This window comes from Aplidium turbinatum, chromosome 3 (genome assembly GCF_918807975.1).
Source record: "Aplidium turbinatum chromosome 3, kaAplTurb1.1, whole genome shotgun sequence".
NCBI classification, from domain to species: Eukaryota; Metazoa; Chordata; class Ascidiacea; order Aplousobranchia; family Polyclinidae; genus Aplidium; species Aplidium turbinatum.
In genome coordinates, this window is record NC_137474.1 from 19,679,189 (window position 1) to 19,694,501 (window position 15,313).

At 40.5% G+C, this 15,313-nt stretch overlaps 1 protein-coding gene across 1 annotated transcript in view; it reads right to left on the reverse strand.

The window, feature by feature from the left end:
• Nucleotides 1–8,785: 8,785 nt before the first annotated feature.
• The window catches only part of LOC145766055 (solute carrier organic anion transporter family member 4A1-like), a 99,320-nt gene continuing 92,792 nt past the window's right edge, over nt 8,786–15,313 (reverse strand). The window contains exons 12-15 of the mRNA XM_082577710.1: nt 14,081–14,165; nt 13,494–13,629; nt 11,007–11,229; nt 8,786–10,613 (exon numbers count right to left, since the gene is read on the reverse strand). Of these exons, the coding sequence (XP_082433836.1) occupies nt 10,512–10,613; nt 11,007–11,229; nt 13,494–13,629; nt 14,081–14,165 (546 nt within the window). The 3' untranslated portion in view covers nt 8,786–10,511. The remainder of the gene's footprint in view (nt 10,614–11,006; nt 11,230–13,493; nt 13,630–14,080; nt 14,166–15,313) is intronic.

Here is a 15,313-nt window from a genome sequence, read left to right on the forward strand (position 1 = left end):
GTTTTCACGCCCAATTGGGCTAGTTAGTAGTTGGGCAATAGTAGGCCTAGGCCTAATTTTATCGGACCCGAACCGGAACTTATAAAACCGGTTTTAAGTTTCTTCGAACCTGAACCGGAACTGAACCAAATTTTGAAACAATCTTTGAACCAGAACCGGACCCGAACCGGAAAAATCAAACGGTTCGACTCCCTGAATACAGTACAGCGCCCCCCTGACAGGCCGAACCGGAAAATTCTCGAATTCCCGGTTGGCTAATCTGCCCCTCCCTAAAATATTCATCATGTAAGGGCGTAGTCAGGAGGGACAAATGAGATAATTGCCTTCATTCCCAAAATATTACACTGGTGTACAACAAAAAATTTTTCTGCGGTTTGGACTATGACAACGGATTTCTGGTGATGAATCTGAACTGATTTTTACTATCACATTAAATTTTTGAGATATGATAACAAAAATATAATATTTTTGCCAAAAGTGAAAGATTTGGCGTTGCGTTTACTACCAACATATGCAGTGCTATAGCGAAAGGTTAGTGTTAAACAGGCCAAAACAGCTTAAATAAGCATTGCCATAGGCTTACTTAAATCTTTGTGGTTTCATGCAAAACATTGAAACATTGACGGGGGAGGGGGCAGGGGCGCCGGAACGATTTTTGACTGGGGGGGGGGGCGGGCAAGATTATGAAAAAATGACACTTTTGCTGCTAAAAGGCCATTTTTTTAAGTTTGAAGATAAGATAGCGAAAATGCTCATTTATCAGCTCACTATATCGAGTAAAGATACAAGTGTCCGGTATACAAAGAAGGACATCATGTTATGTTATAGGCTAATGATGTAACCCTAACCTATTGTGTTGCAGAACTTTGTGCGTTAATATTATTTTGAGGCAAAAATGAAAGACTATATCATAATTAGGCTAAAAGCGAATAGAAGAAATTGTTATATTGCAAAATGTGCAGTAGCTTACATGACCTTAAAAGGGCACCATTGCCCCTCTGCTCCTCCATCCACAGAAAAATTGAGAGCAGGAGGGCCATTCGCCCCCCACTTCCGGCGCCCCTGGGAGAGGGTCAGTTATACTTTTAGCTTGTTATTACTGCATGGTTCATAATGTTGCTTAGAAAACAAATTGGTATCAAAATTGTAGTTTGTAGGTGTATTTCAGATACTTAGGCTATGCACCACATGGCCTGGATTTCTGGATATAGCACAATGTGCAGGGGGAAGGTGGGGTAAGTTGAGCAGGTTTTTATAAAAACGCGTTTCTTGAAAATGTGTCAGGATTCAGAGAATATTTTTGTCATGGATGTTAAAGGTATGCTCATTGGCCCTGCTTCAAAGCAAAAATATTTTTCTTGTTTCTTATATTTCATCTGATCTGAGAAGTTTTGTAAAAGTTGCTCAACTTACCCCACCCTTTTTGTGGGGTAAGTTGAGCAACAGCATGGGGTAAGTTGAGCAACAATGAATTAAGGCGTTGATTGCTTACATTAATAAGAAATCAAGACAACTTCAATTTCTTAAGTTGCAGAGTTAGTATTAATACATGTTTTTATTGCAACTGAGCCATTGATTTACCACTCAGAATATGTTTTTGGTTTTCGCATCTAGGGAGGGGAGTGGTTGCCCCAGTTTTCAATATATCACCATATAACATTATCGGCAGCGACGGCATTCTTCACTCGATTCATGTAACAAGTCAGCGTCATCCGTTTAATACCATGATCAATAGACGCAGCATTTACGGATTTAAATTTGTAACATCATCTGCTGCACTCCTCAGCACGGCATCTTGAATGTTCCCCTGTTTGTTTTTCTTTGATATATACATGGCATTGTATTTAACTGACCAAGCAATATATTGGAAAAGGTAACCTGTACATCAATTGCAGCTTTAACATGAAAAGGAAAGAAAAAATAAGATAATTAGCTGGCTTGACCTGATCAGCTGTCTTAAGTTATTTACTGGGGTAAGTTGAGCAACTGCTCAAGTTACCTCAAGGGCAATTGCTCAACTTACCCCATCTCCACCATTTTTTTTTAAGTTAATTGTTTCAAAAACTGCTAGAAAACTATATTGCATGATTGGCTACAAGCCGAGGCAGGTGTAACGTCTACCTCAATTGCAAAACGAATTTCGTCTATCTCTACTAATAATTCAATAAACAGAAATTTCCGCCCCTGCCAAAAATTGTCTCCTAAGCACCTAAACTCAAAAAAGTGCAACCATTCCTAAACAAAGCTTCCAGTTGTTTAGATCGATACAGTGGCTTAAAAGGCATTATGGGTAAAATAACTTGGTGACGGAAAAATTCGTTTTAGCTTTTCTGTTTTTCCGGAACTAGGGGTTGCTCAACTTACCCCATTGCTCAACTCACCCCACCTTCCCCTGCGCCATGTGTGATAAACGCAACGTCAAATTGATACTTTTGACAAAAGTAACAATTTGTTGTTATCATATCTCACAAACTTGACGTGATAGGCAAAATTTGAGGTCAGATTCGGATTCAGCACCCCAAAATTACTATAAATCAGTTTTCAAAGTTCATACCGCGAAAATCGTGCAGACCAGTGTTATCCATAAAAACTTCACACTCTGTTACAGCATCATTTGACAGAGTTTTACCATGGATTTAGGCTGAAAGTACTCTCAGTATGAGCAATTTTAAAGTATTTTTTTTCAAAATTGAGATGATGTTAATTTTCTGATGTGGTTAAGTTTAAAGCCCACCTTGGGGCTATAAAAAAAGTTGTTTCAAACTCAATGGAACATACCCCAACGGATGATACAAGTTCTATCTTTGAACCTTACGATGTTATTTTTACATATTTGGGAACCCTTTATTTAGGAATGCCTCACTATGTAACCAACAAATATGAACCTAGATCGACTTGTTCCATAGTCTACATATAAAGGCATAAAATTAGGACACGATTTTGTTCTTGCATATTATGTTAATTTTGTGGATTTAGAAGGTTGCACGACCAAAATGATTTTTATGGCTCCAAAAAGCGGATATGTCGCAACGACAATGTCATGATGTTAAAAATTAGCCTACGACGGATTTTTTTCAAGCGTGTTTCTGACCGAGTGACGATGGAAGAGCTGAGATCCAGGCTTGGTATCTATCAGATTGAAGATGTCATGAGATAGAGAAGGCTGCGTTGGATGGGGGAGATAGCCAACAGTGCCCAGTTTTTTCTGAATTGTCAATAATATTGATTTTTCCACGCTGTCTTAGTACACCTACTATCTTTTTGCTATTTATTGATAGTTTAGTGAAAATTCTACGATAAGCAATATTTGCATAATGGCTATACAAAAATACTTAAAAAAAAGTGGGCACTGTAGGACACGAATGCCTTGCACTGTCCGTGTAGGGTTCCCACAGTGCCCACTTCCTGTAAACACATTGAAGAACACTGTAGCAATTTCAATATTGTTGAAACCGATCTTTCTTTTTGTGAGCCGTCTACTAACTAGCATGAAAAGCCGGAACCATTTCTTTCCAGAAGTTTTATTTTCGTTCCAACATTTCGGTATTTTTTTTTATTGTATTTTACAGCAAGTTCGAATGCCATTATTCTAGCTGTCTTGGTCGTGTACCAAAGTGATGCTTTGCTGCATCTTGAAGATATTTACAAAGCTCCCTTTCTTCTTCGTTGGAGAATATTCTGTTATCAGTGTAGGCCTAGTTAGGTTGAAAGTTTTTCGGTGCTAAAGTTTCCAACTCATTGTTGGTGCACTTTTCTAAATAACGCATCAGTGTCTACAAGGAATGCCGAATTCTTTGGAAACAGAATTGATAGACTTTCTATTGGTACGGACTTCTTTGCAAGCTCTTTTCATGATCTCGCAAGAATGTTTGACCATTTTCTTAGCCATTTTCTGATTAAGATCACTCTGCAACAATAGGCAATTAAGTTAAACGTATGCACTTATGTTGTATGTACTATTTAAATATTACTATTGACGGAATGCTGGTCGAGCAAGTCAAAAGCTTTACCTATCTGGGACACACAATAACTGAAAATGGCAGATGCGATACGGAAATATTGAGACGAATAGAAATAGCAAGAAACAACTTTGTAAAAATGAAAAAGACATTAACAACACGCAAAATTAACATCAACACTCGAAAACGAATTGCGAGATGCTATATATGGACTACGTTACTCTACAATGCAGAAACATGGACACTGTCGTCACAGATGGTTAAACGACTTGAGGCATTTGAAATGTGGATTTATAGAAGAATGCTTAAAATTTCATGGAAAGATAAAATCACAAACAAAGATGTACTATCCAGAATACAAACCAAAATGGAAGTTCTACAAACAATTAAATCAAGAAAATTGAAATATTTTAACCACATGATTTGCAATAATTCTATTCAAAGACAACTACTAGAACGAAAAATGAACGGCAAACGAAATAGGGGCAGACCACCAAGAATTTGGACTAATGATATTGAAGACTGGTCAGGACTTAACTACAAAACTGCAGTAGAAAAATCTTACAACAGAGAAACTTGGCGTCTCATTGCCTCCAACCCTCGACGAGAGGAAGGAACTTAATGATGATGATGATGCACTTATGTAGTCAAGGGAGAAAACTGAAAATGGAGAACCGTAAAAACGTTTGATGATGTAGTTTTGAGCAAGCTAATACGGACCATCTATTATACCGAGTTGTCAGTTGACAAATTTATTCTGCAAGGTTCCAACAGTGCCCACCCTGAGCACCGTTGGAACTATCGTTGGTGGGCACTGTTGGCACCAACACCATTTTGAACAAAACAAGCTCTAACTTCCTAATTGCTACAGTTATGTCTAGCCAAAACGTAACATATAAGACTATCGGCTACCTATTCACAATGGCATTGCTTCTTCTTCTTCCTCTAATAAATACGCATACGCAGATGACCTGGCTATTCTTTATTCACACCGCAAATGGGAAACAGTGCAGAACACCTTGACTAAGGATATGGACATTCTATCTTCCTATCTGCACCAATGGCGCCTCAAGTTGTGTGAAGAGAAGACCGTGACTTCTGTCTTCCACCTATGTCATAGAAACTCAAACAGGAAAATTAACATCCAAAATAACGGCCGAACACTTCCTTTCGAAGCCACACCCACATATCTTGGAGTTCGACTTGATCGGTCCCTTACATACCGCAAACACCTAGAACACTTACGCGGAAAAGTGACAGCTCGTACTGCTCTCATGAAACGTCTTGCTGGTACAAGGTGGGGTGCTAGCCCCTCAGTGCTGAGAACAAGTGGTTTAGCCTTAGTCTACGCCCCTGCTGAATACTGTGCTGCTACTTGGTGCAGAAGTGCCCATACTGACCTTGTCGATGTACCAATCAACAACTGCCTGCGAACTGTCACAGGTTGCTTCCGCATAACTCCAACTGACTGTTTGCCTGTCCTTGCAAACATTGAGCCTGCTGCACTACGGCGCCAACGTTCTGTTCTTTCCCTGAGCCGTAAAGCCCTAAACCCTGGCCATCCGCTACACACAACCACGCTGAGATATCCACCAAAGCAGCGGCTAAAATCAAGAAAGCCATTTGTACGCGCTGCACAAGACCTTCTGGCAGCCTCTGGTGGAAGCCCTAGCAAACAGTGGTGCCACGCGGCGTGGTGTGAACAATGGTCTAGCAGCACGTCCCCACTTCGCCAAGTATTCAGATCCCCGTCCGAAAACCAGCTGGGACATGGCCTCTCTAGACTTGCCTCATCAAGGCGTAACCGTTTGCTCACTGGTGTTGGACGCTATGGTGCAGACATGTTGCGTTGGGGCTTGGCTGAGAGTGCTGCTTGTGAGTGTGGCGAAATGCAAACGGCAGCCCACATTATCAAGGATTGCCGGCTATATAGATCACCCCATGGTATGGAAGGCCTAATTTCCATCGATGACGACACCAAGCAGTGGCTAACCAACGGATGCCCTGACTGAAAAAGGGTTCAGGGAAAATGCCGGCAAAGAAATTACGATCTGTGACAAGGAAATTCAAGCTTCTGAAGCCTCCAGTATACTGCGTCAAAATGGTGCTGATAGGATTAATGCTGCCAGTACTAATAGAGGGGACAACATTGTTGCGACAGCTGGTCGAAAAGTACACATAGACTGTCGTAAAAGTTACACCAACCCAATCGATATACAACAGAGAGAAAAGTGGGTCCTGCGTCACGAGGAAACCAAGTGTTCGAATTCTTAATGGTAATTTCGACAGTAAAACTCATTGTTTGTTTTGTGGCTCCAGTTCTCACGGACAGACCTGGCTTTAGTTTTGTTAAAGCAGATGTTTTTGCAAAGACTATATTAGAGTGTTGTGAGAAACTTTCTGACGATTGGTCATTCGCCGTGAAAGGTCGTGTTGAATATTACAGTGGCGATTTGCATGCTGCAGACTGTTTATACCATCATTCTTGTAGTGTTAATTTTATATGTGGATTTAACATACCCTTGCAATGCGGCAGAGTACCTGAAGCAAAACGTCGAAAATCTGGGCGACCGAAGGATGAGGAACAGGACCAGGCACTTCTAAAGATGTGTTCCCAGCTTGAACAGAATGATGAAGATCAGTTAACGATATCAGACCTCAGATATAAAATTAAGAAATTTTTAGCAAATGATGATTGCCTTCATTATGGATCACAATATCTGAAACCCAATTATAGAAACAGTAGGCTACAGTGAATCTATTTATATAGCTGAAGGTCAGGGCCTTTATGACATTGTCGCCATGAGAGAGAAAACATCCGAAATCTTCCGATCTCATTACCTAAAAACAAGGCATGAGGATCATGAAGATTCACAAAAGAGAGAAACAATTAAAACTGCGGCAAGGCTCATCAAAAATGATGTTCCATCTGTTAATGATCATTATCCAAGCACAGACGCACTCAACAATAATAAATTATTAATCGTGTTTTATTTGCGCCCATTGTCATACATAACATACAGTAACACTGCGATCACAGATGCTATACAACAGACGACAGAAAGCAGCGAAGTGACATAATAGTCTTCGAGTCATCTCTCCCGTGATTTTGGTACCGGTAGACCTAATATGCGCCATTTTTCCAAAAATGACATTTTTGCATTTTTCTACGTTTAAAGACTTCATGCATCTCCTGACAACAATTTGTGCCCTAATGTAGTATGGTTTTCGAGATAATTGGTGGGTAAAACCTAACATATTCTAATCTGTGCAAGAATAATTTTCTGAAACCTAACATATTCATCTACTCCAATCACGTAACAGGATATCGTCACATGACAGCCATAATTTCAGAAGCAATTGCAGCAGGCTGTTTCACAACATCTTACATCTCTCGAGTTGCATGAAGCGGATTTAAAAGCGTTTGATAAAGTAGATTGGGCGAAAATGTTGCCAAGCACTAAGTAAGCTTAATTATGTAGGCTAGCCTAAAAATGTCCATCCGAACACACTAGCTTTTCTTTTCATTAAATGCCGTATCATTTAGGCTACGTCTTGCCGATCAGTTTGATTTTTCGTAGCCTATTGGTGTACTGATGGCTTAGTTGACTTTACGGTACGCTAAATAACTTAGCTTGCATATGATTATTAAAATTTTAAAGCAGAGGCCCGGGAGTACGCTACTCAGTGTGTTTGGTCATTTTTAATCAACCGTCCCAGATGCTGTGCAGCCAATGAGCCAATGTAGTACTGTAGCCTTAAATCAGGGGTGACGAACCTTTTTGCGGTGGCGGGCCACTTTGTCAATTACACATGAGTTATCGCCTATCGGGCCACACAACTTAGCGCTTGTCAAAATTCTATGACGTCATAGATTGGAATCGACCAAAAATACAGGTAAAGTTGGTGAATAGTGTTAACAACTTTGCCTTATGGCTTTCCTATTTTCTAACTATAAACCTTGAAAGTTAGTGTTTAGGGCAAGAAAATAGCAAAGGAAAGGTGTACCAGTGAATGCATAAAACAGCTTTGAGATGTCTTTAATGCATGAGCGATTGTCAAATCGTTTTGCGGGCCTCACAAAACTCTTTGACGGGCCGCATGCAGCCCGCAGGTTCGTCACCTCTGCCTTAAATGAAGGCATGGTTATTAAGTAGGCTACCAGCAACTAATTTTGAGTCAGCGATAGCCTTTAACCCAGCAGGCTTTTGTGATATCAGCAAAGTCATCTAGAGATTACAGTGATGAAATGATAGCCTACATAGTTCTGGGAGAAATCCAGAGGCTTACCGGTACTTTAGGTTTGATTTAGGCTTACAAAGCCAACATAGTGTGGTCAAAGTCAACATTTAGCTCATATGAAGCTTTATCATACAAAAACATAGCATTAAATAAGCCAATAAGGCGGTTAAAGTCAACATCGAGAGTAGGCTATATATTAGGTTTTATCATACAAACCTAATACTTTTTTTATAACTAGTTATCTGGCAAAACCAAATATAAGCCATATTTTAATAAACAAACAAAAACCTGGCTTAAATTTCATTCTTAAAAATTTTGTTTGGTTGTCTGCTCCAGCCTTCCAAAAGTCAACTTCGAGTGTTTTACCTTTACAGCTATAAACACAAAAAGTCGTTTATCTCGAAAACTTGAAAATGGCGGATATTAGGTTATGACAAATCACGGGAGAGCTGCTCCCCTTATTTTGGCTTGCCATTAAGTATATTTGCCGAGACACAGCCACGTGCTCTGGAGCGGTGTCGAACCCACGTCCTTTCGAACGTCGCGCAGAGACGTTTTCCCCACTCGGCTACAATCACGAGTCTCAACCAATGTGAACATAGTCGGAATGAACGAGTTCAACTAAGCAGCTTGCTTCGTACAGAAACGAAGGTTACAAGACCTTTCCATTTCTTGATCTCCATGTTAGCTATGTTCACGCTTAGAAACCGTATTCGTGTTAGCAACTTGCGCGACAGGAATCCGGCACCGCTTGTGTATATGCAACACGTGCGCCATCTACCGGCTAGTTGGAAGAAATACCCACAAAAATCATTCGCAACATTTCTACGCCCTTAAATTCTTGTTCATCAATAAAATACACAAATTTTCGATAAAATAAACACTTTCAATTACTGAAAAGTACAAGAAACAGCCACAGATGTTGACGTCATCTCAAACATGTGGGAAGATTTGTAGTAAACTGTCAAATCATAACACCGAGTGGCGCTGTTGCACATGGGGTTGCATGAAACTCATCAATCTCGCATCAATAAGGAAATATCTCATTGAGAAGCAACCAATAAAATATCCACCCTTTGCGATCGCTGATGTCACACAACATGGTTAAAAAACGATTATTGTTATGGAAGGTGGCTAGACACACCAGTATTGCACCATGGGATGAAATGCGAACCCGACGACAATCGCTACTAGGACAGTGACAACAAATAAACAGAATGACAACAATAAAAAAGAGCGCTTAACCAGGTTTAGGCGACACATCATGAAACAGTGAGGGAGAAAAGGAGAATATGTGGCGCAAGAGTCGCAATTGCAAGCACACATTCGTTTGTGCGTGGACAATGGGTGCGCATGATGACGTAAGCGTCGCTGGGGACGTCATCATCCACTTGACCACCACTATGCACGCCATACAAGTCGTGTTGTCATCATGAGGTAATTGCTTCCAACAAAAAACAACAATACAAAACACACAATATGTTATAAACAAACAGAAAAATACAAACAAATAAAACATTTATAAAACTGTGTAAAACATTACCCAGCAAGCAGGGATTGCGGTGGAGAAAAGAGATTCAAACAGAACCTTGATAAAAAAAAAGGTGACAGAGGAAGTAGAAACAATATCAGTGATTTGTGGCAAACCAAGAAGCCATTGCAAAGCTACCCAATGAACAGACGTCTCAGTGGTGGCAGTGTTCTCATGCCAATTATAACCCCCTTCGATGTTTTAAACAACGATACATTCCTTTCAATTCCCGCGATAATCATTGAATGCTTTCATGTTCCGACCGTGGGAAGCCAAGCATGTCACAATGATACGTGAAACTTTTCTCGTGTGTTTGAGGTAAACTGAATACAGGGCAGTTTAAGGGAGCAGTCACGTGACAGTGAGCTGGTAATCACAGAATAGCCAAGTCTAACGAAGCGGTCCAACACAAGTAACAAAAAGTTTGCAACGGTTCACCTTATGGGTCCCAAGGTTGGTATGGTTCCCATCAATGACTCCGATGGAATGATTTGATAGAGCGGGTTTGCCCTCGTACGCAATGGACCTTTAGAAGGCAATGAACAAATATTCGATTGCAAGTCACAAGCAACAATCAGTGCAAGTTACGTGGCACGATATGAAGGTCTCCATCAACACAAGATTAAGCTTCCAAAGAGGCTTTCCCAGACTGAGGATGAAGATTCACACAATCGTCCACGTGGCAGTGTTTCCACACAAAATTTAAACAGAAGGCAAATTGTATGCTGTGAAAGAATTCCCCTTCAATGAGAAGTGGATGAGGCACAGATGTCTGGAGGTCATAAAGGAGATTCCGCAACCCGATTAACACCGCCGGGGGACGACAGGCGAGCAGGGTGGTACGTTACCAAGGCAACTCCAAAAAATAAAATGCTTGCACCCTAAAAACACATTTTAAAACTCGTTAAGGTAGTTTGCATTAGCTTTTCCAGTCGAATTTTTGTTTATAGAAAATCATCATAAACTTTAGAGGCAAGTTACAGATTTCCATAAAAAAGCAAAAAGCTAGCACACAAAATTTCAAACACGAAGTTATTGAAACGAGTTTCACCATTTTTTATTTCTAACTTATTCTGCAATAAACTTATTTCTTGGAAAACCTGTGCACATCCTACGTTCGTAGAGTTGTGAAAACTTGTAACACCTTCACAAGACTCAACATTGAACGCAGAAGTTGTAAAATTTATACCACATTAACGCAAATTTCTTTTATGCGTAAAGTATAAACTTGAACTTAGAATGTCATGGTAAGTAAGCTTGTTACCGCACACTACCTTGAAGATGACGGATAGAATAAGGAGGCTGAACGATAACTCCTGGTTTCTGTACATCAGACACGACCCCACGGCGTTGGGGCAACGCTCCTGGCCGCCCCATATCAGGCAGGTGCTGTCTATCATTGCCCCAAACACGATCGGGCCAGGGATCGTTCCCAACGTCCGGATCAAAATCCATTGCACACCAACCGACAACGATCGCAGCTCCTTCGGGAAGCACCTACAGGGTGAACACAGCCGGCCATAAGGCAACATAAAACGAATCACATTCGCCTTAATTTCATTTTTCGTTGCACTGACATGATTAGCGAAATACAATGCTCCCTGTTTTACAGTGAGCACTTAGACTTGTGCTGACGCCAGATGGATCGCTTATTCTACATTCTGCAATTTTCATAAGAATAATCATAGCTTGCGACACAGAAATGGCTGGCGTAACACAAACAATTCAACAAGGCGGAACTCTTCCTTCCTGCTGTGCTGCCTAGATAGCAGCAACCTGCCATGCTAGAGATATCATGTACCCAGGGAAGCGATGAGAAAGTCCAGTTGCCACAACCACCCATACCGGCCGGCCAGAGCTGGGCAGTAGAGAAAGCGCACTACTTTTAAGGTTGCCGATGACCAGTTGACCACCTTTGGCCAGGGTCACTGATGCCCATACCCAACCCAAGGTATTATTTTGTTGTAATCTATATTCTCTTTCATGTCTTTTCTATAGAAAAAGAATGATCGCCATCTTCTCTACACTGTAGTCCTTGACGTAAAATAGCTCACACGCCAACGCCTACTTTCCAGGCGCCCTTTTTTCGACACATTGTGGCGCTTCATGAAGACCACTTCGACCTTATGCACTATGCAGTCATGGAGAGAGTGCTGGGAAAACATCTCACGGCCTGACCAGCTTCAAGTCATACCAGATACTAAAGTACCACCTGGCTCAGAGCTGCCAAGAAAAGAATGGGTGACTTTGAATCGACTCCGTACTAGTGTTGGTCGCTTCAAACACAACGTTTTCCTGGGGTATGTGTGACTCACCAGCCTGGGTTTGTGGTGAACGACAAACAGCACATCATAAATCATTGTCCAGTATATTGACCTGCAGAGCATGTGGATCTCATAGACCCTAATATAAAGACGTTGCACAAGTTGCAGCAATTGGGAGATGTTGCCAAGAAGAATGAGTGTATTACCCTCGAAGAGGTGCACGGGGGTTACTAAGAAATTTTTCCTTGGTTGAATATTCAATGGTTAAATTTGTCTTTCAGTTTTAGCTCAAGGATTTGCCCTAAATCAAGCCTTAAAGCAGCCGGCGGCCATGGCCGCTAAGTAGTGCTTGAATGACCGCCGGTGTTACCTCCTCAGTCGGTCAATTTGGCCGCCGGTTTCTTCTAGCTAATTATTTAATTTTGCAATAGAATGATCGTGGATTAGCTGTCAAAAATATCTAGTATCAAAGAGTGACGCAGAATTAGATCAGCGCGTCATAATCGCTACTGTTGTATTGTGCGGAAACATTTGCTATTGTATGGAAAATATCTAGCTGCGATCACCAGCTCTAAGTCTTGTTTGTAATTCCCAACGTTTATTTTAACAAAGTGTTAATCCAAAGTGCTAATTTACATCGCCTGGCAATATTGTCGTTTTTATGTAGATTCAATGTTGTCGGACATTGAATCGTTGTTAAAAAGGAGAACTACCCAGACAACAAAATTCGTCATTTTTACCCTGAATCAATGTAAAAATGACGGATTTTGTTGTCTGGGTAGGTTAGTTGACATCCGAGAGGAAAACACGTGTCTTCAGAGTTGAGAAATGTTTCCCATGTGGGTTAATGACTTCACTTTACACCCTAAATGGTGACATTATAATGGTATAAATGGTCAGGTTTTATGAAAGGCGGTATGCAGTTGAAACAATTTAGTGTCGTTGGATGGTCCCGCAATACCGGATTACAATCCCGATAAGGCAGTTATTGCGTGGTACAACGATTCTACAGCAGGACGTCGCCCAGACTTCAACAACGCTACAGTGATCATTTTGGCATTGTTGCAAGTTTAATTCTATTTACGTGTGCTATCGTTATTTGTATTTTGGCCTCCAAGCACGCAGATTTGGCCGCCGAGAAGGAGCTCTCAGTAGGCCACGATGGCTGCCGAAAAAAAAACACGAGTTTTAAGGCCTGCTAAATGCCCTAACATGAATATTTTAATAGTATATTACGTTTTGATTTTTGAGATGATACACGCCAAGATTTGTAATGTTACCATCTCAATTATTACAAATACAAATGCAGATAGAATGGCGTTGTGCGTCCAAGATAAACGCAAGAAGATCTGTGTGACACCTACTGTAAAACTAACTGTAACTTTCAACTGAAGGTGTTTATCAGGAGTTAAGTTTCCTGAAAGAGTTTCATGTTCAAAGTAGCTTGTAAGCAAAGATCCAGCTGTCCAGCTGCCAACAATGTGAACAACAACTTGCCTCAGCGACAGATCAGCTCCAGGCACGGCACAGACGAATGTGGTCGATATGACAAGGAAGAGACCGGCCAGGATAACGCCGTGCCACCGGCATGAAGTAATGCACTTCCCTGGAGACGCAGAATGACTTCCAACGTCTAAAGGAAGACAAGAGTTATGCCAATCCCAAGGATCGTATTCTCCAAACCACAAAAAAACTGTAAACTTATTACCAGTCGAAAATTATAGCGCCATGCGTGTGCGAGTAAAATGGAATTGTTTGGGTTAACTGGGCTTACGGTCTTGTTAGCTAGAGACATTACTTTCCTAGCCGAACAACCACTTACGCATGTTTCAACCGGCCATGCTTTCGCCACCTTTCCGCATATTCGCGTGCTGGTATAGCGTTTAATCGCTTATTGTAGTTGGTGCATGCGTACTCGGCACGGGAAGGCTTTAAATGACGTCAAAGAAATGAAAAACTAGTTGCATCGCTGCAGTCAAGGTGCATTTCGAAAATTTCATGATGATTCAGATAAATGTCATTTATATTATTATTCAAAACGTATTAAATATTCAAAAGAGAATACAAAAATGATTAACACTCACTGTTCAAAGCTGATGCGTTGGATGCAAGAGAACCATTGGCAAATTGAGAATTTCGAAGAGAAAGGCATGCACAGTGTGTGTATATCTGCAAGGAAACAAAAAAAAGGAAAGACGACGATTAAAAATATTGCAACAGTGTTAACCTGAACAAAGTGACACTACAAAATGCTGGCACATACCATCTACGACAGGGGTGCCCAAACTTTTTCCAAAGCGGCTAAATTTAACAATGCGGAATTGCCAGCGAGCCAACAGTAAGGTGCATCATTTCCCCTCTTTTTGGAACTTCAACTTGTGCCATTGAGAAATGGTGACCGTTCCAGGTCAGATTCAACCAAAAAGATATGGGGGAAACCGGACCCCTCCTACCACCACCGCCTAAAATTTCGTTTAGTAAAATCTCTATAACTTAAAAACCAAACAAGATAACCACATCGTGCTTGGTACTAAATACAAGATGTGGCAGAAAAACCTACCACATTTCAAATTGTTACTGTACCAAAGCTGTAGCAGTCTGACAGGAGGTTGAATTGAAATTTTGCAGCAAAGGACTTACTATTTGTGTTTCAGGTTTTAGTTTTTATAAGTAAATAATGTTTTGTGCAAATTTTTGAAATTCTGTATCTGTATGTAAAATCCAGGGTAATTTTCCTGGCTTGGATTTCACAAAAATCTTATCTGATTGGTCTGATTCTACTATCAGTTTTGTTTTTGCACCTTCATACATCGTCATCATCACAGGCTCTTCCCAAATCTTCTAGGATAGGCTCCTTTCTTCATTGCCGACGCAATAATTTTCTTTAACTTTGTAATTCCCCCCTCTCTATATCCACAAAAAAAATACATATGATACAAGATTTTTCTACTGGAAAAACTAAAATCAACAGTGTTAATAACTGTTCCCAGCGAAGAATAAAGTTAGCAACAGACTGCCATCATCATCAAGCTACTGTATGCGTAGAAAGAACTTGAAGAATGCTCTTCAGGTGATGTGAAAAAGCGAATGCGACATATCCAATAGCCCAACTTACAAAAACGTCGACAGAATTAGTTATTAATGCAGTTCGCAGTCTTCGCTGATTATTTTTTTGTATGGTAAGGTTTCAATTTGGTTATTTATGCCTGCTTTTGCTATAGCTTTTCTTAAATCTTTGGTCTAAGAAGTACGTAAAAAAAGTTTGAAACTTTGTTTTCTTTGTATATTTGAATTAAATCTAGTAGTTACAATAAATT